At 35.1% G+C, this 21,748-nt stretch overlaps 1 protein-coding gene across 5 annotated transcripts in view; it reads left to right on the top strand.

Annotated features, from left to right (window-relative positions):
- Positions 1 to 21,748, top strand: part of CLCN3 (chloride voltage-gated channel 3) — an 87,308-nt gene that overhangs the window by 43,769 nt on the left and 21,791 nt on the right. For 4 of the 5 annotated variants that reach the window (XM_029938856.1, XM_029938835.1, XM_029938827.1 and 1 more), the window contains 7 exons: positions 5,538 to 5,695; positions 13,070 to 13,169; positions 14,505 to 14,692; positions 15,647 to 15,769; positions 16,311 to 16,517; positions 19,096 to 19,176; positions 20,102 to 20,647. In XM_029938856.1, coding sequence (XP_029794716.1) covers positions 5,538 to 5,695; positions 13,070 to 13,169; positions 14,505 to 14,692; positions 15,647 to 15,769; positions 16,311 to 16,517; positions 19,096 to 19,176; positions 20,102 to 20,647 — 1,403 coding nt within the window. Of the gene's footprint in view, positions 1 to 3,855; positions 3,875 to 5,537; positions 5,696 to 13,069; positions 13,170 to 14,504; positions 14,693 to 15,646; positions 15,770 to 16,310; positions 16,518 to 19,095; positions 19,177 to 20,101; positions 20,648 to 21,748 lie in introns of those variants that run through there. The other variant, XM_029938850.1, reaches the window with a different exon arrangement.

Here is a 21,748-nt window from a genome sequence, read left to right as displayed (position 1 = left end):
AGCAGAGCAGTGCCCACGACTACTATTGCAACAGGTTTTTCATTTCAGCATTTTAAGTAAGACGGGACAAGCCTTCTGGAACCAAAGACAAAGAAGGATGAAAATGGTGAAGGGTAGGATTGTATTAAAGTACATGTGCACATGTGTTTTGGGAGAAGGCACTACTGAAGAGTTCTTAATCTACTCAGAAGTGTGTCCACATTATCTTATAATATATATATGCAGGCAAACTAACCATAAAATTACTTTTAGGCAATATTACATAGTGGTAAGAAATGCCTTTGGAATCAAACTGCTTTAATTTGAATCCCTATTAACTACTTACTATATGTTTGATCTTGGGCATGTTACTTAACTTCCTGTTTTTTTTTTTAAATTTATGAAATGGAGTATTATATATTTCATGGGGTTGTTGTGAGGATTAAATGAGCTAATACTATGTATAAAGTGCCAAGAACAATGTCCAGTGTGCCAAGTGCCAAGAACAATGTAAATACTGTTTTATTGTTGTTAGATAACCAGATATGTAACAGTGTCTGGCTTCTCAGTGGGAAAGGTTCTTTTTTAATTCTGATGTAGTCTAGTTTAATTGTTATTTCTTCTGTCACTTGGGCTTTGGTGTCTTATTTGCAAAGACATTGCCTAACCCAAGGTCACATTTACTCCTATGTTTTCTTTTAAGAGTTTTATAGTTTTAGCCTTACATTTAGGCCTATGATCCATTTTGAGATACTTTTTTAATGTATAGTGTGAGGTACAGGTCCAACTTTATTATTCTTTTGCATGTGGATAGCCAGTGGTCCTAGCATCATTTATTAAAAAGACTAATAACTTTTTTATTTAGATTTCAGATATTAGTAAATGAATTTTTGTTTACATAGGTATGTATGGTTTTTTTTTTTGTTATAACTGTTTAAGCAAGCATTTTTGTGATAACCAAAAGGAAGAAACAATCTAAAGGTCCATCAGTGGATTAGTGGATAAATAAAATGTGGTATTCCATACCGTGTAATATTCACTCATAATAATTAATGAAGTACAGATACATGCTGCAACATGGATGAACCTTGAAAACATTATGCTAAATGAAAGAACCCAACCTCAAAAGACTACATATTGTAGGATTCCATTTGTATGAAATGCCAAATAGGCAAGTCTATATAGACAGACAGTAGATGAGTGGTGGCCAGGGGCTAGGGGGTAGAAGTGATTGGAGAGGGGCTGCTAATGAGCTGTACAGAGGGATGTATGAATTTTAAAACATTCTGCATCTGGGGAAAAATAAACGAGATAAGTAAGTTCTCTTATCAATAGTTCTTTTTACAAGAAAACTGCAACCCAGTTAACAGTTTATTGATTGGAGAATTTTTCCTGTTTACTGAGGTGTTTTAGTATTGGTGATACTTGACCTATGAAATATTGTTGGTGATATTTGAATTGCAAAATGTCCATTTAATGGAAAGAGAAATAGGGGACAGATCTGTGGATCAAATGTGTCTTGGAAAAGAGAATTACCCACTTCTGTATTGTTAAAAAACAAGGGGAAGAAGAGCAGAGGACAGACCACCAAGTGCAACACTCCACAGTTACAGTCTTCAAAAAAAATATGCTGATTTCACATTCAGTATGATGTCTTTCAATTTTCAGTAATAGCCCAGTACAATGAGTAAGGGACAGGACAAAAGAAGAGAAATTAAAGCCAAATTGAAATGTCTGCCTTTTTCTTCCTGGAGATTCCATTTAATTAACTTTATCCGAGCCAAAGAAATATTCTAATCATTTCTGTCTCAGCAAAAAGTTTTTATTTTACTTTCATACCCAAATCTATCTTTGTTACCATCTACGCCAATTTGATAGCAGGAGTCACAAGCATGACCCAGACTTCTTTTAGAAATAATTTAGAGGGGAAACAGTGCCTCTGTTTCTGTTGGCTCCCCGCAAACCAAAAATACCAATCAGTACTTCTCCATATGATCTGCTTTTTAAAAATACCATTGTTCTGTTATGTAGAAGCAAATAGGGGTTAAGGGACAGACTGACCTACAAACAGTCTGTTGGGCACGCAGACTGCTCTGGCTAATTCTCATGCTAACATGTTCTGTAGCAGCCGCAGTTCTAAGGGACACAACCTAAAAGCCCCAAAGCACACAACATTGGTTCACAAGGTCTCTTGGTTTAAACTTTTATTTCTGGTTTTCAGATATTTTGAATTGCTGCATAGTTTTGTAAATTAGATGTCAGAGTAGTTTCTGCAGATTAACTGTTTGAAAATCATTAAAGACAAGACACAGAGAGTTAATGTAAATCTTGTTTATTGTGCTGCTGTACCTTTCCTACCTCATAAAAATGAATGTCTGCCTTTCTACTTCCTGGCTCATGTCTATTAGAGTAATACATGCTCCATTTGCTTATCATCTTCGTGGTGCAAACAGCTTGGCAGTTCTTATCTTGCGGCTGGTGAGGTATTGTGTGGATGGATGTTAAGTGAGACAATTTTTCCTCTTAGTTTTTGAATTGAAGAGTAATAATTAAGATCAGCAGTCTGTGTTCTAGAACTCTACGTACATAAGGACAACATGGAGTGGGGGAGTTGGAAGTTTGCAAAATACTACATAGTAGAATTATAGAAGAAACATTTTCTTTTAATTTCAGAGATGTTGGAAAAAAGTAAAAAGAGGGGCACTTGGGTGGTTCAGTCAGTTCAGCATTCAATTCTTGATTGTGGCTTAGGTCATAAACCCAGTATTGTGGGATTGAACCCCATGTTGGGCTATGTACTGAGCTTAAGATTCTGTCTCTCCCTCTCTCCCTCTCTCCCTCTCCTCCTTTCCCCCTTTCCTCAGCTTGCGCTCACTTACGCTCTCTAAAAAAAAAAAAAAAAAAATTTAGAGAATCCCACATGTATTATACTTCACCCAGATTTCCAGAACCTTTAACATTTTACCATATTTGCTTATTCTCTCTTATTCTTTCACTGTTATATAATCTATTGTGTGTATAACGTACACTGTTTTGTGTGTGTGTATAATACATAAATACATGTGTATTTCCTTATGAATGGACATTCCTTATATATAGCCATACTACAGTTTTCAAAATCAGAAAATTGATACTGATATCGTACTATTATTTGATCTACAGACTGTTTACAAATATTCCAGTTGTTTCACTCTGTCCTTTAATAGGAACTAAAAAAAACCCATTTTCTTGGTCTACATTCTACTAATCCATGAGCACGTGTTCTGTTTAGTTGTCATGTCTTTTGAGTCTCCTTTGATATAGAACAGTTCCTTGGTCATTCTTTGTCTTTCATGACTGACATTTTTGAAGAATATAAGCCATTATTTTGTAAGATTTCCCTCAACATGGGTTTATTTTATTTTTCCTCTGGCCAGAAATGATGTCATTGTATCAGAAGGCCACAGAGTCTTTTGACATGACCTGCCAAACACATTTTGTAAATAACCAGTTACCATACTACATGGAAAGCAGAGTCAGAGATTCTCAAAGTTGTAAGACATTATAAATAGCCATTATATTCTCCAGTAGTTTTTTCCTTAAGAAAATTTGTGGCCTCTTAGCCAACTTTTACCAGGTGGAAATTGCAAGTAAAATCAGGGTAGAGAGAAGAAGAAAGAGCTAGTGTACAAGAGTATAAGGTTGTTTTATGTAAATTAACATGGGCTCCTGCAGGGATTGGGCTTTTAAACCCTCAGCCAAGAATGACAAATTATTTATTCCTGGAATACTTCTGCCAAAACACTGAAATCAATATACTGTTTTTCTTTTAGAAGTTTTACACATTCCAAGGCAAATATTCAAATGTATTAAATAGGGAGGTGAGAGAGAACCAACCCTCTTCTACCTGGTAGAAGTAAGTAGACATTATGTTTGTTAGTACAATATTCAGTATTACATTGAAATCGGGGACCATGTTTTTACTATCTTTGTATCTCCTATATATCTAGAAGCGTTGCCATTAAGTAAAAGATTGTTTATTTTTATTTTTTTAGATTTCATTTTTAAAAATTTTTTTACTTAAAAAAAGTTTTTTAATGTTTTTATTTATTTTTGAGAGACAGAGAGCGCGAGCAGGGGAGGGTCAGAGAGAGAGAGAGAGAGGCACAAAGGCCGATGCGAGGCTTGAACCCATGAACTATAAGATCATGATCTGAGCCGAAGCTGGACGCTTAACCAACTGAGCCTCCCAGGAACCCCTAGATTTCATTTTTAAGTAATCTCTACACCCAATGTGGGGTTTGAATTTATAGTCCGAAGATCAAGAGTTACACACTCTACCGATTGAGCCAGACAGATGCCCCAAATAGAAAATTCTTAATAAATGTCTTCAATTGACTTTGGTTTGTAGTATAAAGACTTTAGATCAGGGGTTGAGCCACATGCTGCTCATCACCTGTTTCATAAATAAAGTATTATTGAAACACAGCCATAGCCAGTCATTATATATTGTCAGTGACTTCTTTTGTGCTACGATGGCAGAGTTGCATTGCTGTGACTATATGGCCTCCAAAGCCTAAAGTATTTACTCTCTGGCTCTTTTGCAGACTCCCCCTCCTTTTAGATCATGAGCACCTGAGCATTAATTTTTGTTTGTTTTCCTTCTAGAGAACACAGTAAGATACCACACTGTGCATAACTTATGGATTTATGCAGGTGTAACTGCAAGGAAAAGTTTTTGAAGTGGATAAGCTGGGTTTGAGAGTGTGTGTGTATTTTAAATGTTGGTAGCTTTGTTTTCCCAGAAGGGTTATACCAGTTGATACTTTAATAATTTTGTGGCAAGCCCTCTTTCCCCGTAACTTTGCAACTCAGTGCATTAGCCAGCTTTTTTATCTTTACCAATCTGAGAGAGGAAACTGATATTGTAGGTTTGATTTGCATTTCTCTTTTTTGTGTTAGATTGAACTTTTAAAATTTAAGAGCGATCTGTATTTCTTTTTTTGTGAATTGTCATTCAGTGTCCTTCCTGGTACCTTTGAGTTTCTTACGTTTATAAATATATAGTAATCACATGTCAAGATTTATTTAATACTAACGGGGAAACTTGCTTGATGACAGATGACTTAGAGAGGATGTGTGAGACAAAATATGGTTAATGAAGTTTTTCATACAGGGCAAAACCAGAGCACCTCAACACTACAGCTCTCAGGTGTTATCTTTTCTGCCAGATGAAATTTAGTTATGTTTTTGCCAGATGGAAGCAGAAATTTCCAATTTATCAATCTTCTTTAAGTCATTATCCAACTTTACAGAGTCTGTGCCCTAATCAATAGAAAATAAAGTCCTTTTCCTCAGGCTTATTTTTCATACTCTAATATGGGTTTAAAGGGACATGCCATGGTCATTTTTGCCTTATTTCTGTTTTGGCTAACTTTTTTTTGATGTTTTCCTTTCTCTGTTTTTTTGCATTTCAAGTGATACTGTTTTTTTTATGAATTACTAATGAACTTCTAAGAAGCTTACATAGTTCATCATTGTCTCATAAAACATACTCATTGTTCTTTTTTGCTTTGTAGGAACTCATTATACAATGACAAATGGAGGCAGCATTAACAGTTCTACGCACTTATTGGATCTTTTGGATGAACCAATCCCAGGTGTTGGTACATATGATGATTTCCATACTATTGATTGGGTGCGAGAGAAATGTAAAGACAGAGAAAGGCATAGACGGGTAAGTGTTTTCAATAATTTTTTAATAAAGTACATAACTACATCATTTAACAATATATTTTTGCCAATTATCTCAGGCTGCCAATACATATATTATGTATTAAAGTACATTTAGGTAGGGGTACCTGGGTGGCTCAGTCGGTTAAGCATCCGGCTTCGGCTCAAGTCAGATCTCATGGTTTGTGGGTTCGAGCCCCGCGTCGGGCTCTGTGCTGATAGCTAGCTCAGAGCCTGGAGCCTATTTCAGATTCTGTATCTCCCTCTCTATCTGACCCTCCCCTGCTCCAGCTGTCTCTCTCTGTCTCTCAAAAATAAATAAAAAGCATTAAAAAAAAATTAACAAAAGTACATTTAGGTAAATTTCTATATTTTATAAGTATTACATGTTTTTTCTCTATATATGTATTTTTGAGAGAGGGAGACAGAGACAGAGCATGAGTGAGGGAGGGGCAGAGAGAGAGAAAGACACAGAATCTGAAGCAGGCTCCAGGCTCTGAGCTGTCAGCACAGAGCCCAGTGCAGGGCTTGAACCCACGAACTGTGAAATCATGACCTGACCCAGAGTTGAACGCTTAACTGACTGAGCCACCTAGGCGCCCCTCTATATATGTAATTTTTCTTTTTCTTTTTTTTTCTTCCAGCCCTAGAAAGGATTTGAGGCAGCTTCAAATTAAGGAAGTATAGTAAGACAAAAAAAGAAGGACTGGAATAACACAGCACATGAGTTGGGGGGGCAAGATCAAGGTATAGAAGTCAGCACGATTTTTCATTTTGGGTAGCACAGCAGCTGCAGCAAAGGAGGAAACTTGTTATATAATACTATTGCAAAAGAAGAAGCATGCTGGGGAGGTAATTTCATGGGACTTTGTTATTTTCTTTTACCTCCTTTCTCGGTATCAAATTCTGAGATTTCTCGAATTGAATCCTATAAAGGGCATAGTAAGGATTGTGATGAAAACTAATCAAAGAATTACTTATATTGCAATAAGATTTCCAACGGTTTTTATAGCAAACATATAATTCAGTTACATCTTGCGTAGAGTTTGACTAAAATTTCTTAAGCAAAAAACTATTCCATGGGTACCTGGGTGGCTCAGTTGGTTAAGCATCCAACTTCGGCTCAGGTCATGATCACGAAGTTCATGGGTTCAAGTCCTGCATCAGACTCTGTGCTAACATCTCAGAGCCTGGATCCTGTTTCAGATTTTGTCTTTGTCTCCCTCTGCCCCTCTCCCACTCATGCTCTGTCTCCCTCTTTTTCTCTTTCTCAAAAATAAATAAAAATTAAAAATAATAAACTACTCCATTTGTAACATCAAAAAGCAAATAAATAGGGGCACCTGACTGGCTCAGTCAGAAGAGTATGTGACTGTTGATCTTAAGAGTCGTGAGTTTGAGTCCCATGTTGGGTATAGAGATTACTCAAACAAATAAACTTAAGAAAACATTTTTAGGGGCAGGACACCTGGGTGGCTCGTCAGTTGAGCATCCCACTTCAGCTCAGATCATGATCTCATGATTTGTGGGTTCCAGCCCCACCTTGGGCTCTGTGCTGACAGCTCAGACCCTGAAAGCTGCTTCAGATTCAGTGTCTCCCTCTTTCTCTGCCCGTCCCCCACTTGCACTCTGTCTCTCAAAAATGAATAAACACTAAAAAATTTTTTTAATTTCAATTTCTTCTAAATTAAAAAAGTAAAATTTTATAAAGTACTCATAGAGTATTTCTATTCATTAGATAAAAATATTCATAAAATATAGACTGGCTTTTACTAAAAAGTACAACTTGTGGATGGTGACTTACTGATGAAATAGAATCCAAAAATTAATTAAAAAAAAGAAAAATCTCTTTGAAAAGTAAAATTCCAAATTCTAATAGGCTCATTTTAACTTTGAGATCTGAAATTTACTTGTAAATGAAACTAACTGCTTGTACAAATTAGTTGTAATCTTTCATATTAATGTATATACATATATTAAAGTGAAATTAGAATTAGATTGTTTATGACAAGTATAACCTCTGAGATTCATCAGCCATTATTTACCTTTTCTGCAAGACCCAATACAACCCAGGGGTGATTTTCAAAGTTTTTTTTTTTAAATCTGAGAACACTTTTATTTTATTTTATTTTTTTAAATTTATTTTATTTTATTTTATTTTTTGAGAGAGAAAGAGAGGGTGCCAGTGAGCCAGGGGCAGAGAGAAAGAGAATCTCTGCTGGAGGAGCAGGAGGAGAGAGGAAGAGAGAGAGAAGCAGGGCTCATCTGAAGTAGGGCTCAGGCTCAAGCTTGCCCCAAATGGGGCTTGAACTCACAAACTGTGAGATAATGACCTGAGCTGCAGTCACATGCTTAACAACTGAGCTACCCAGGCCAACCCCATCTTAGAACACTTTCAAACTCTAAACAGTTATTGAGGGTGGTGAAGGAACTTAGTTTATGTTGTAGTATTGATATTTACCATATTAGATACAAAAACTGAGAATATTTTTAAAGGGTTAATTTATTTAAAAATAACCACTATTACACATTAACATCAAAACATATTTATGAAAACAAAACATTTTTATTAAATATAACTATCTTCCAAAATAAAAATATTTAGTGAGGGAGTGACATATTACATTTTTATAAATCTCATATTGTCTGGTTTAATAAAAGGCTGCTGGATTCTAATATCTGCTTCTGAATTCAGTCTGTTGGGATATGTTGTTTGGGTTGAAATATGTGAAGAAAGTCCAAACTCATATAGATAGGTAGTTAGAAAAGGTAGGAGTATTTTAATAACCTTTTTGTATCATTGTGGATATTTTTTGATAGTGACAGGTGGTAGTTTCTTAAAGATTAGTTGCCAATGTGTAGTCTGAAACTGTGTTAGTGTACTTTTTGTCTTTTTTTACATTAAAATGTTAGTTCACCTTCAACTCTAATGAATAATTTTGTAATATCATGCAGTGATCATTTGAAAAATATTCACTGATCTGTGCAGTTATTTCAAGTGTTGATACTTTTCATTCATTATACAATATCAAAAAAATTACATTTGTTAATATCAACCCTGATCTCTTTAGAAGAGTCGTTAAGTATTGGGAAAATGTCATCCTTATAGTGATAGATACAAGTCTCCCAAAATTCTCATTTTTACTTGAAAGCTCAAATTCTATCATTAGAGACAAATACACTGTTATTTCACCTGAAATGACAGGCTTACTTGGTTTGTTTTTGAGAAAATGCCTGTCACATTCTTAAGTCTGAAAAACTATTCTTTGGTATCTTGTTTCAAGTAAAACTGGTGTTCCTTGTGTAGGTGTGAAGTTTATTTCGTGACTCAAATCACTTAAATGCTTTTCCTCAAGACATAATTTCATACTTCAGTATGCATCAGAAGCCTTTATTATATACTTAAGTCATCTCACATACAATAAAAAAGACTCAAAGATTGAAGCATAATAACTTTTACTACTTCATCAAAGGTATTCTTAAGTGAAACTGGCATTTACTCACCTTTTTTTTTTTTTTTTTTTTTTTTTTTTTTTTTTGCTGGGATGCTTAGCAGTGAAGAGTGTAAGGACTACCAGTACTTTTTGATGCCACCACCTTGATTTGTGCTGAGGAGCAACGCTTTTGCAATTGCTTTTGCATTATCAGTGAAAATGTCAAAACAGTGAAAAGGGCACATCAGTTTTAATATTATGATAAAAATAGTTTTGACCTTGAAGACCCCCTTGAGATGGTCTCAGGGACCCTCAGAGTGTCCATGTAAGAACCAGTATTTTAATCCTGTATGCCTAATGCAGGCACACTATAACTCCTGCATCTCAGATGATTGTCAGGTAAATCAGTTGTATTTAGAATCACATGTATTTACAAAGTCATTAACATACTCAGGTTGTAGTTAAAATGTGTTTTAAAGTGAAGTAGTATGAAAGTATCCTTAAGACATTATGTTCATAACATATTTGAAGCAAATTAAAACTAAAAGAAACCACAAACAGTTTTCCCTCTAATTTAGAAGGTAGTCTATAGTCTTTGAAAACATTTAAAGTAATATGCCGTTTAAAATAATATGACGTAGGCAGTGTCCTAGCTAATCTGACAAATCCTCTCTTTCTAGATAGGTCAGATATCATTTTCTATGCTTTGATCTATGCTTAACATAAACATAAAAATTTTTTTAACCTGGGAAATTCTACATATTGATGTTCTTACATTATGTTAAAAAAAAAAACCTTTCTGTGTCAGTGCACATACCTACCTAATTCTCTTTTCCCCCTGAACTTTAAAAAAAAAAGTTATTTATTTTGAGAGAGACAGAGGGTGGGAAGGGGAGAGGCCGAGGAAGAGAGAGAGAGAGAGAGAGAGAGAGAGAGAGAGGGAGAGAGAGGGAGTGAGAGAGTCAGTCTAGCAGACTCTGCAGGGTCAGCACAGAGCCCAGCATGGGGCTCAAACTCATGAAACTGTGAGATTCTGACCTGAGCCAAAATTAAGAGTCAGATACTTAACCAACTGGCCCACCCAGGTGTGCCTTCCCCTAAACTTTTATCATACTTGCATAGCCTGCTACCTCAGATTTTGAAGCAAATCAACTTATATTGTTTCAAATATGATTATTTCAGCATTTTGCAAAAGGTTGCTAATTTGTCATTCCTTTTTTATTTCTTAGCTTGATAATTTCTATAAAGAGAACCTTCTTCATACCAATTATTTGGGTTTCCTGAAATTCACATTATACAGAAATGGGAGAAAGTTTGAAATTAAATGGTTCCCTAGAATCTTCAAAGTTGACCAATGATATTTTTGTTTTTGTGTTTGGTTTTTGTTTTTGTATCTTCATGCATTCACAGATTTAAATATATTAAATGTATTTTAATCATCATCATTATTATCCTTATCGATGCGTATGTTATCACATTTCTGACCAGTGGGAACTTACTTAGGTTGATGCCTGTTTCCTTTGACACATCCTTTGTAGATTTTGGCATAGTCTAGGAAAACAAGATGATCCTAGCTCATCTTACACATTTCCTTCACCGAACCTGGAGTCAGCCGTTTCTCCAAGGAACCTTGGTTCCTTTGAAGGAAGATGGTTTATAGGTGGTGTGGGCACGAGAGGTACTTCTTGTGTCTGGGCTGGCCATTGTTTTCTATCTAGCCTCATAGGTTTATAGGAAACTTCTAACTTAATCCGCTTGCTCTCTGCCTCTGTCTCTCAAAATAAAATAAAGACACTTAAAAAAATTTTTTAAAAATAACAAATTCAGTACTATTGAGATTTTATTTAGCTTTTCAGTTCTTAAATCTATATCCTTTTTCAGCTATTTCAAAACTCTCACTCAACACCACATGTATAACCATATGATTTACTTCACAATACATACGCACTATGGTACACACTAGGTTCAGAGTATTACCAACACTGTCACCAGTGATGTGCTTACTGAAAAGTTAGTGTTTTCTTTTTTAAATATATATAACATTTTTTGTTCTTAGTGTTTATCCTACTAGGGTTATACCTACAAATTACTTTGTTTTAACAAAGTCCCTGTCCCGGGGCGCCTGGGTGACTCAGTCGGCTAAGCATCCTGCTTCGGCTCAGGTCATGATCTTACGGTTCATGGGTTTGAGCCCTGCGTTGGGCTCTGTGCTGACAGCTCAGAGCCTGGAGCCTGCTTTGGATTCTGTATCTCCCTCTCTCTCTGACCCTACCCTGCTTGCGCTGTCTATCAAAAATAAAAAACAAAAAATTTAAGAAAAAAGAAGAAATACATTATAAAGTCCCTGTTCCTTTTAACCAGCTGCCTCCCTTCTGTTAAAATAATGATTTACTTTTTAACATTTTATGGTTTATCCCTTTATTTTAAAAAATACAAGCATATATTTATGTACTTACTTTTCTCAGGTAAATGAAAGCATACTGTACACACTTGTATCCACTTTGTTTTTCTCCCTTGCACAACACTGCCTCAATCTCATTCTTTTTCAGTGAGTGCAGAATTTTCATTAGACAGATAAACTGCAATTCCTTTAACCAATACTATATTGATGAACATTTAGATGACTTCCAAGTTTTTACCTCATATTGAATGAAACATTATCGTTCCTCTCATTGAGAAAAAGCAACATGGGGTTTAATGATTATTTTTGGAAGAAATGAGCCTAACTTTAATCTCTCAAGAATGCTTAGTATCTGTGATTGGTCGCTTATGGTACAGAAGGTGGAAAATTGCACCTTATTCAACCCACAACTTAACTGGAGTCTTTTTAGTGGGGCCTTAAGGCTTAAAATAAACCAAATGTTTAAAATAGACCAGATCATTTAATTCCAGCTGTTGCCATTCTGTGGGACAGTTTGAACACTGAAGTCCTAGACTGAGAATATGGATTTTTTGTAAATTTTTATGTTTTTTTAAAATTTATTTCTTTTGATAGAGAGAGACAGTTTGAGCAGGGGAGGGGAAGAGAAAGGAGACACAGAATCCGAAGCAGGCTCCAGACTCTGAGCTAGCTGTCAGCACAGAGCCCGACACAGGGCTCGAACGAATGAACCATGAGATCATGACCTGAGCTGAAGCCGGCTGCTTAACCGACTGAGCTACCCAGGCGCCCCGAGAATATGGAATTTTAAAGCAGTAATCCTAATAGAATGGAAGAGGTTTGGGCTAGTTAGGGATAGCTTAAGAAGTGCATTCTTATGAAGAGAAGGAAGACTTGTCTTCTCGTGTCTTAGTAGAGCGAGATCTGGATATCAAATCTATTCCTATCCTGCTGATCTTACTTCCGCCACTATATTCAGTAGAGGACACTTTTACCTTACACAGTGATAGAAGAGAGCCCCTGGACCCCACAGATGGGATTAAAGCTCTCCATACATGCATATTTACAGGCTTAACAAATTTTGGAAACCTTTTTATTCTCATGACTATACTATATTATATTTATGGGCATGGTACTGTTATTCACTGACCTTACCTTTTAAAGAATATTATAATCCATTTAACTGTTGGACCAAAAAATGGCCAGGGAATGACAGATATTTCAATCTATAATGCCTTATTTCTGTTAATATAAAAGATGTATATCTGCTAAATTTGATTCACTTTAAAACAGCCTAGGCCAGACTCTTTCTGGTTTGTGGATTCCCTGCTCTCAAATTCCGAGGTTTTTGGTAAAAATGCAGATCTTTGGGTAATGCTTAGCATCTGGTTTATAGGTATAAGAACTATCTGACTTCGTGATTCTGCCCCCAAATTCACCTTTTCCATTATTAAGTTTATAGACTACTGTCTCAAGTATAATATCTGAGAAAATTTCTTAGATTCTAGAATTGTGTCTTCTATTCATAGTTTGAAAACTGAAGTATAAACATTTCTAATTTCAGATCAACAGCAAAAAGAAAGAATCAGCATGGGAAATGACAAAAAGTTTATATGATGCGTGGTCAGGATGGCTAGTAGTAACACTAACAGGATTGGCATCAGGTAAAGAAAAATTTTAATATAATCCTTTTTGGTTAACAGAAAAATAAATAGTTCTCCCCTCCTTCCTGCATTTTTCCCCCAGGTCCTGTTGGATTTTTAAAAGGATTTGCTTTGTTTCTTCCAAGAAACCTTCTTAAATATAAGACTAGGAGGCAGGAAGCTTCAGAGCCTAGTATTGGCTCTGTCACTTTAAGTGTTTATCCAGTTTGGTTGATCTTTCTGGGTTCAGTTTCTGTATCTGTAAAATATATGTTTTGGTCCAGATAAACAATAAAGTAGCTTTCAGTGTTAACATCATAATGCTAATATTTATTTAGTGTGTCCTATGTTTCATGCACTGCCTTAAAATCTTTACATGTGGTAAACCACATGACAGCCCTCTGGAACAAGTGCGTTTACCACCATTATACATAAAGCACAGAGAGAGGTTACGGCAGTTGACTAGGCTCATGTAGCTAGTAAGTGGCCAAGCAGAGATTTGAATTTAGGCGGTTTCGCTCAAGAACCTGCATTTTAACTACCATGCTATGGAGTGCCCACAGAGTCCCTCTGCATGAATTTTAAGAAATAGCACTTGAAGATCTGAAAACAGACATTAAGGACTGTTCTAATGAATTTCAGTTTCCACCATGGAAGGTTATGTCCAGAAGAACATGAGGAAAATTAAAATTTATGTGGAGACTAGAGGGAAGTACTTGTATCTAACTGACATGCACAAGAATTTTGTGGCCACTGTGTATGTGACCTGTTGATCTTTTTATATGATGAGAAGGACCTAGACTTTGACCATGAGTGTGTATATTTTTATATTCTGTCAGTAAGATGATCTTGGTACATTGGATTTTCTGTTATTAAATAAAAATGAAAATCTGTCAAGGTATTTCATTAATGCTATGAGTTTCACTTGCTTCAAATAAGTTTTAATATTAAATCATTTGTAATTTTATTAAGTTTCAGATTGAAACATTAAAAGCTCTGACTTTAATAACCTGATATCTGAACCACCTGCCAGATAGTTGTCTTTTAAAGATGTTTTTAGTATCTTTTAAACACCTTTATTACAAATCACAATGAATTTGAATGATGTAATTGGTTTTAATTTCAAAGAATAACCACTTTATTTTAGAGTGGTATTAACAGTTTTTTAAAGTAATATTAACTTATTTATACTTAAAAGTTAAAAATATTAAATTTGTATAATATTCCCTATGTGACCCTTTATTTCTAGGGAGTCCTCATGATCTTTGATCCTTTTAACTTGATATTTCTAAATGTCTTCCTGAAAATGGATTTACCTTTTTTTTGTTTGTTACCACCTCCAACATGTTTTTACAGGGGCATTGGCTGGATTAATAGACATTGCTGCTGATTGGATGACTGACCTAAAGGAGGGCATTTGCCTTAGTGCATTGTGGTACAACCACGAACAGTGTTGTTGGGGATCTAATGAAACAACATTTGAAGAGAGGGATAAATGTCCACAGTGGAAAACATGGGCAGAATTAATTATAGGTCAAGCAGAAGTAAGTCTTGCTATGTCTGAAGATGAATTAATTGATAAAGTAAACTGAGTCTCTAATTCACTTAATTATAGAATTAGAGATTATTGCAACTACATTAAAATTAAAACTGTAATAGGATAGATTGGAAAATATGAGAATACATTGCAGCAAATAAAATGTAAAGTTTCAAGAAGCTCACATATTAGTTAACAGCATAGTCACATTCAGGTCTATTCAATTATGACATTAAATGTCATTCTTATTGTAGAAGTGAGATACGATCTGTATAATCATAAAAAGTTAATATGAAGTCAACATTTCACAATTGTCAGGAAGTATGAATTATCAAAAAATTTAGTAAAATAAGCCTTGAAACTGGAGACATCTCGAAGGAATCCATAGATTTTTTTCTTTGTAGCATTATAGTATTTAAATGATTATTTTTCTATTCTTGATGTTCTGTATTGAAGAACACTGTAGAAGTTAGAATGTTATTTAATATATGTAGTTAAATGGTCATATGTGGATATATTTTTAAAGTTTTGGGATAGCTGAATTTTCAAGCTATGAAAAGAATATATTTGCCGGTAACATGACCAGTATGCTGTTTCTCATTTGATCCTCAGGCAAATTGCAGCGGAATGAGATCTAAGTGGGAATGCAATTTTGTCGTCACAGCTGTTTCCAAAATGTGGTTTGTGGGTAGGCAGAGATTAAAGCGTAGCAGATTTTTGACATTAAGACTTTAGGGATCAGGAGAAAGCTAGAAAAAACATTAAATAGATTTAGGCCCCTTGTGTAAATAAATATGTCTTTTTGGTTTTCTTAAATATTTTATTCATATAGAGCTTTTACTATTATGGAAGTAAGCCAGGAAGCTTTTATGATTTTTACCCAAATTTCTTATGTGTCAAGCACTTGGATTAGGGATGCACTGTAAATTAAATTTATACTATTAAACAATTTGGCTTTTAGGGTCCTGGTTCTTACATCATGAATTACATAATGTACATCTTCTGGGCCTTGAGTTTTGCCTTTCTTGCCGTTTCCCTGGTAAAGGTATTTGCTCCATATGCCTGTGGCTCTGGAATTCCAGAGGTAAGCCATGCAATATTTAGTATCATTAATCATTTAGTAATTGTTATGGTGTTTATCTTTTTGCCATTAGGGGGAGAAAGTAATGGTCTTTCTGGGCAAATGGTTTGTAGTATGAGAAAGAAAATTATAAAAATATAAGCTGATTGTAGACATCACTGAAAGAAATTCTTCCCCATAGTCATTTCATCTTAACTGGGGAGGTTGGTTTTTCTTTTTCCACCACTAATTTAGCACTAATTTAGAAAATTATTATTTGACCCAAAGTTCTGTGATGGATTAGTTGATATTTTGCCACTATGAACCTGACTTGAATACATTAATTCTTTTTATGACTATCTTTTAATTAGATAAGTTAATAATTCTTGAATTTGGTAGATAATATTTATAACCATTTTATACCATAACCATTTTAAAATAAACCATTTTATACCATAAACAAAATAAAAACTTTGCGAGGTGGTTTTGTGAATAAAACAAGAGAGTAACTTAAGTTCTCCTGTTTCTTAAAGGAAATTAAGCTGTCTTAATCTTTCCTTTGTAGATTAAAACTATTTTAAGTGGATTCATCATCAGAGGTTATTTGGGAAAATGGACTTTAATGATTAAAACCATCACATTAGTATTGGCTGTGGCATCAGGTTTGAGTTTAGGAAAAGAAGGTCCTCTGGTACATGTGGCCTGTTGCTGTGGAAATATTTTTTCCTACCTCTTTCCAAAGTATAGCACAAATGAAGCTAAAAAAAGGGAGGTAAGTGTGTCTTGTGGTTTATTTGACAGATAAATATCTGTTACATAGACTTACGTCAGTGAGAATATCCTAGTATAAAGATCACAGTTTTACTTTTTTGGGATAAATTCTGTATTCAGATTCAAATGTGAGAATTGTTTGCTTCCTTTTCCGTTTGTGAGTACCTCCGATGTGTTTCTAGAACCCATCCCCAGTGCTGCTCAGTTACCGCTATATTTTAGAGAGGTTTTGATGAACTACTTGGTGTCCATTGGTTTCAGTTGAATTTCACAAAAGGTCTTTCCATTTGTTTTTGCTTTGCCTTACACCTGTCTTCCTCTGAAGGTTTCCCCATACATAACATTATTTTTCCTCTGGAAGAAGTGTCTAATGCCCCCAAGCGATGTATGTCATCTGCAGAGAGCTATCTGGCATCATGAAGCTGTTCTGAGGACCTTTATGACCCCTTGAGGTTTAAATCAGAGATTCACACTAAAGGGAATATAGGAATTCCTCTTTATTTGGCTACTCAGGAGCATTTTTTTCCTTTACATTTTTTTAGGCCAACCCAAGATCTTCGAGGAGGTCTTTAAACTTTATAGAGTTCCCTAATGACTCTAGATTGCTGTGGATATTTTCTAGAAGGAAAATGGGCTCCTGAGACCTTTTGTATTGGCTCTATTTACTTTGGGGGCTCAATCCCTTCCTGTTTTCTCAATCTCATCTGTAGGCCACTATGGTATAGAGCACTTTGAGTTTTTAAGGTATGATATTTTTATATCATTAAATATTGAGAACTCACAGGTCTGTGGCCCTAACACAAGCCTTTCATCCTGTTGTTTTTAATAATATAAGAAAAGAATAGAATATTTTTCATCAGACTCTTTAATTCTTGAGTTGATATGATTCTAGTTCAGTTTGGTACTAAAACATTTTTCATACATTGGCCCCAGATAGTCTAAAAGTGGAACACTTCAGATCATCATAGTCCCATCTCTGAATAATAATTGTGATTCCAATACTCCCTCTAACAAAAATAGCTGACATTATTGATTATTTACTATGTATCTGCCTCTGTGACAAGTTTTTTCCTTGCATTTTAAAATTTAAATCCCCGTTGATAGATAGGAAATTAGGGCATAAAGCTGCTAACTTGCCCAAGATTTTATAGCAGACTGTCAGAGTATGGGTTAAAATTTATTTTTCTGACTCCAGAGTCTATACTCCTTAATACTACTTTCTACTACCACCACTACTGCTGCTACTACTATGACTGTGTGGATCTGTGCGTATGTTTAAAACAAAACAGAACATAATCTAAAACTGTATTATAACAAGTCAGTGGCTGAAATGAAGCTATAGTATTTGTCCTTCCAAAGCAATTCCTTTATTTGCTATTGTACCTTGATATTTTGGGGGTAAATTTTTATTTATTCATTTCAAGTGCAAAATATAATAGGAAAATGTTATAGAAATTAAAAATCACTTAAATTTTAAGATACACAGTGATGCTTAGTAACGTACATGACATTAACTTTGTTCACCCTTAGTATATAAATGGCTCGAGTTTACTTGTTAGTTGAAAGCATAAAGGCCTCATAAAATGGCTTTCTTCCTAGTTCACTTTTTTGACATTTTTAAATTAAATGATTTCTTGATACTTATAAAGAATTAAAATGTGTGTGACTTATGGGTACTCGGGTGTTAGCTTGATTGTAAAATTCTATTATATTAAATATAGAATCAGAGAATTAAGAGTTAGAGTTAAATGCAATCATGTTGGTGGAAAAGACCAAAATAGTTAAATTTTTTATTTTTAAAGCCAGGTACACTTTAATTAAAAAAGTATTTGCTTATTTTTAATTTGCCAGATAGCAGCTTGCAATGGAGATCATGTTCTTAACTATATATAATTTAATTTTGATTATTTCCAGTTTATTTTTCAGAAATGTAAAACCTGACCATTTATGAAAATGTTTTGATAGCCTCAGATATTTACTGGAATGAAATAGTGAAAGGAATACAGACTCTTAGAAAAGTAACTACAACATGAATTGTGCAATGAATTTATATGTGTAGTTGACTTTGCACTGGTGGGAAGTGGGCAGTGTCCGAGTGACAGTCTGGGGGAGCTGGAGAGAGAATCTCTAAGAGCTTTTGTGGATATTTTTGTCATCTTTAACTTTATTGTAGGGCTTATAGTTGGAAAGACTGTGTAATAAGGGGTAGCCACTGTGCTTTAGAATGAGGTTTTCCATATTAGCAGTTGCATGCAGTATTGTCACAGGATTTAGAGTAGTGAGAATAAAGAAACTCAGTAGGTTTTAAGTTCTCTGGATATTTAAGTAGGATTTAGAAAAAAGTAATTACCTCCTATAAGTGTTTTTTGTCTGAGTATTGAATGTATGAATGACTTTTCAATTAAAGCGGAAGAGAGAAAATATCTTTTTAGAGGAGATAAGTATCTGCCTCTGCTTGGGGTAGACATGCAAGTTAAATTCAGAAGAGGCATTTCAAAAATTCAATCAACATGAAGAATTTTTATTTGATATATTTGAATTTATAAGAATATCTGAAATAAGCCAAATCCGCTTTTTAGGTGCTATCAGCTGCCTCAGCTGCAGGTGTTTCTGTAGCGTTTGGTGCACCGATTGGAGGAGTTCTTTTTAGCCTGGAAGAGGTAGGTGAAAAAATACAGCAATTAAAATTATGTATAATTACCATTATAAATGTATTTTACACAGTTTTCCATATTAGCAGTTTTAGCAGCTTCAGTTTTATAACTAGTGTGATAGATGCAGACATTGTTTTTAAGTCTTCAGATTTAATTTCATAAAGTTATTTTTCACTTATTCTTATGTAAAGAGTAATATATTACACGTTTTTTACCTTGAGAAAAGTCTTAAAAGTATTAATCATGTATAAATATTAGTGATCATTTAAAATTTTACTTTGTTGACATACTTAAAAGTAAGCAGATGTGAATTTGACTTAATAGAAAATATTTAAGCATTATTTGTTACACTATAGCCTGTGTTTTTATTTTAAAAATATTTAATCAATTCCTAACTTGTTTTTGTGAGTTTTTTCTTATATGATTATTTCTGTGACAGTGATTGATGTTGGAGATGGTTTTAGTCATGTCACCAATGTAGTTTGTTTTTGCTTTCTCAGGACTTTTTACATGTTTACACAAAAATGTGACTGGGAATGTTTTAAAATTTACTTTTCCCACTCTCTGTGTTCTTTTCTTTTTTTTTTTTCTTTAATATAGAGGAAGCAAATACTTCTTTATGAGCTCATAGGAGTTGGTGATGGTGTATTTACTCACTCTACATGATTGAATTGGAGGTGAAACTCATTTTGAAAATAAAACAATGCTAGGTATCTGAAGTCATTATTAGACATTTTTGATCAGTTTATATTTTGAATTTGTAATGGTGTGATAGCCAAAGTTAATAAAACAGTCTTTTTCTTACCATAGTAAAATCTATTTTATGTAAATTCTAGCTGCAGCAAAAATTAGACTATAATATTTGCCATTCAAGTTATAGTGTATCAGAAACATCTTAAAATTCTAATTTTTCTTTTTCTTTTTTTTTTAGGTTAGCTATTATTTTCCTCTTAAAACTTTATGGAGATCATTTTTTGCTGCTTTAGTGGCTGCATTTGTTTTGAGATCCATCAATCCATTTGGTAATAGCCGTCTGGTCCTTTTTTATGTGGAGTATCATACACCGTGGTACCTTTTTGAACTGTTTCCTTTTATTCTCCTCGGGGTATTTGGCGGGCTTTGGGGAGCCTTTTTCATTAGGGCAAATATTGCCTGGTGTCGTCGACGCAAATCCACCAAATTTGGAAAGTATCCTGTTCTTGAAGTCATCGTTGTTGCTGCCATCACTGCAGTGATAGCCTTCCCTAATCCATATACCAGGCTCAACACCAGTGAGCTGATTAAAGAGCTTTTTACAGACTGTGGCCCTCTGGAATCCTCTTCTCTTTGTGACTACAGAAATGACATGAATGCCAGTAAAATTGTTGATGATATTCCTGATCGTCCAGCAGGCCTTGGAGTATACTCAGCTATATGGCAGTTATGCTTAGCACTCATATTTAAAATTATAATGACAGTATTCACTTTTGGCATCAAGGTACGTGCTGATGTGAGGTGCTATTTAAGTCATCTTGGCATGTTCAAAACTTGTATGTGAAATGAACAGTGAATGTTTATCTAAGGGTGGTTATTTTATAAATGTAGGCTGAAAAAAGTTCCTTTGGGTTTCATTTTAAATAATGAAGAAAAGAATCCCTTAGGATATATTGTTGAGCATGGTTATTTGTTGTTGTAAAACAAATTACCCCAAAACCTGGCAATTTAAGGTAACTATTTTGTTCTTGATACTGGGTCAGTAATTTGGGAAGAACTCAGCTGAGCATGCTTTGTTTGTGCCCTATCATGCATGTCATCAGACATGGCTGAGGCTGGTCATCTAACACCCAAGCTGGGAAGATTCACACAACTAGGGCTAGAACTTCTGGCTCTTGGAACATCGGGGGGGGGGGGGGGGGGGTTCCAGCATGGTACCTTCAGAGCATTGAGGTTTCTTACGTGTTAGCTCAGGATTTCAAAAGCAAGTGTCCCAAGAGGACCATTCCTTACCTAGCTTGTACCATGCCTTCTGTTGTATTCTCTTTGTCTGGACTGTCACAGAGGCCTGCCTATCTCTTAATGGGAGCAGTGTCAGGAGATTCATGATCATGTTTTATTAATATTTTTATCTTTTTGAGAGAGAGAGAGAGAGAGAGTGTGTGAGCACAGGGAGGGGCAGAGAGAGAGGGAGACACAGAATCTGAAGCAGGCTCCAGGCTCTGAGCTGTCAGCACAGAGCCTGACGTGGGGCTGGAACCCATGAACTGTGAGATCATGACCTGAGCCAAACGAAGTCAGACACGTGACTGACTGAGCCATTTATTTGCCCCCATGATTGTTCTGGAAAACAGTGTGGAGGCTCCTCAAAAAACTATCGATAGAACTCCCCTATAACCCAGCAATAGCACTGCTAGGGATTTACCCAGGGGATACAGAAGTGCTGATGCATAGGATCACATGTACCCCAATGTTCACAGCGGCACTTTCTACAATAGCCAAATCATGGAAAGAGCCTAAATGTCCATCAACTGATGAATGGATCAAGAAGATGTGGTATATATACACAATGGAGTACTACATGGCAATGAGAAAGAATGAAATC

The sequence above is a fragment of the Suricata suricatta genome, chromosome 1 (assembly GCF_006229205.1).
Source record: "Suricata suricatta isolate VVHF042 chromosome 1, meerkat_22Aug2017_6uvM2_HiC, whole genome shotgun sequence".
NCBI classification, from domain to species: domain Eukaryota; kingdom Metazoa; phylum Chordata; class Mammalia; order Carnivora; family Herpestidae; genus Suricata; species Suricata suricatta.
Note: the sequence above shows the minus strand (reverse complement) of the source record. Positions and strands in the feature narration are given on the sequence as shown.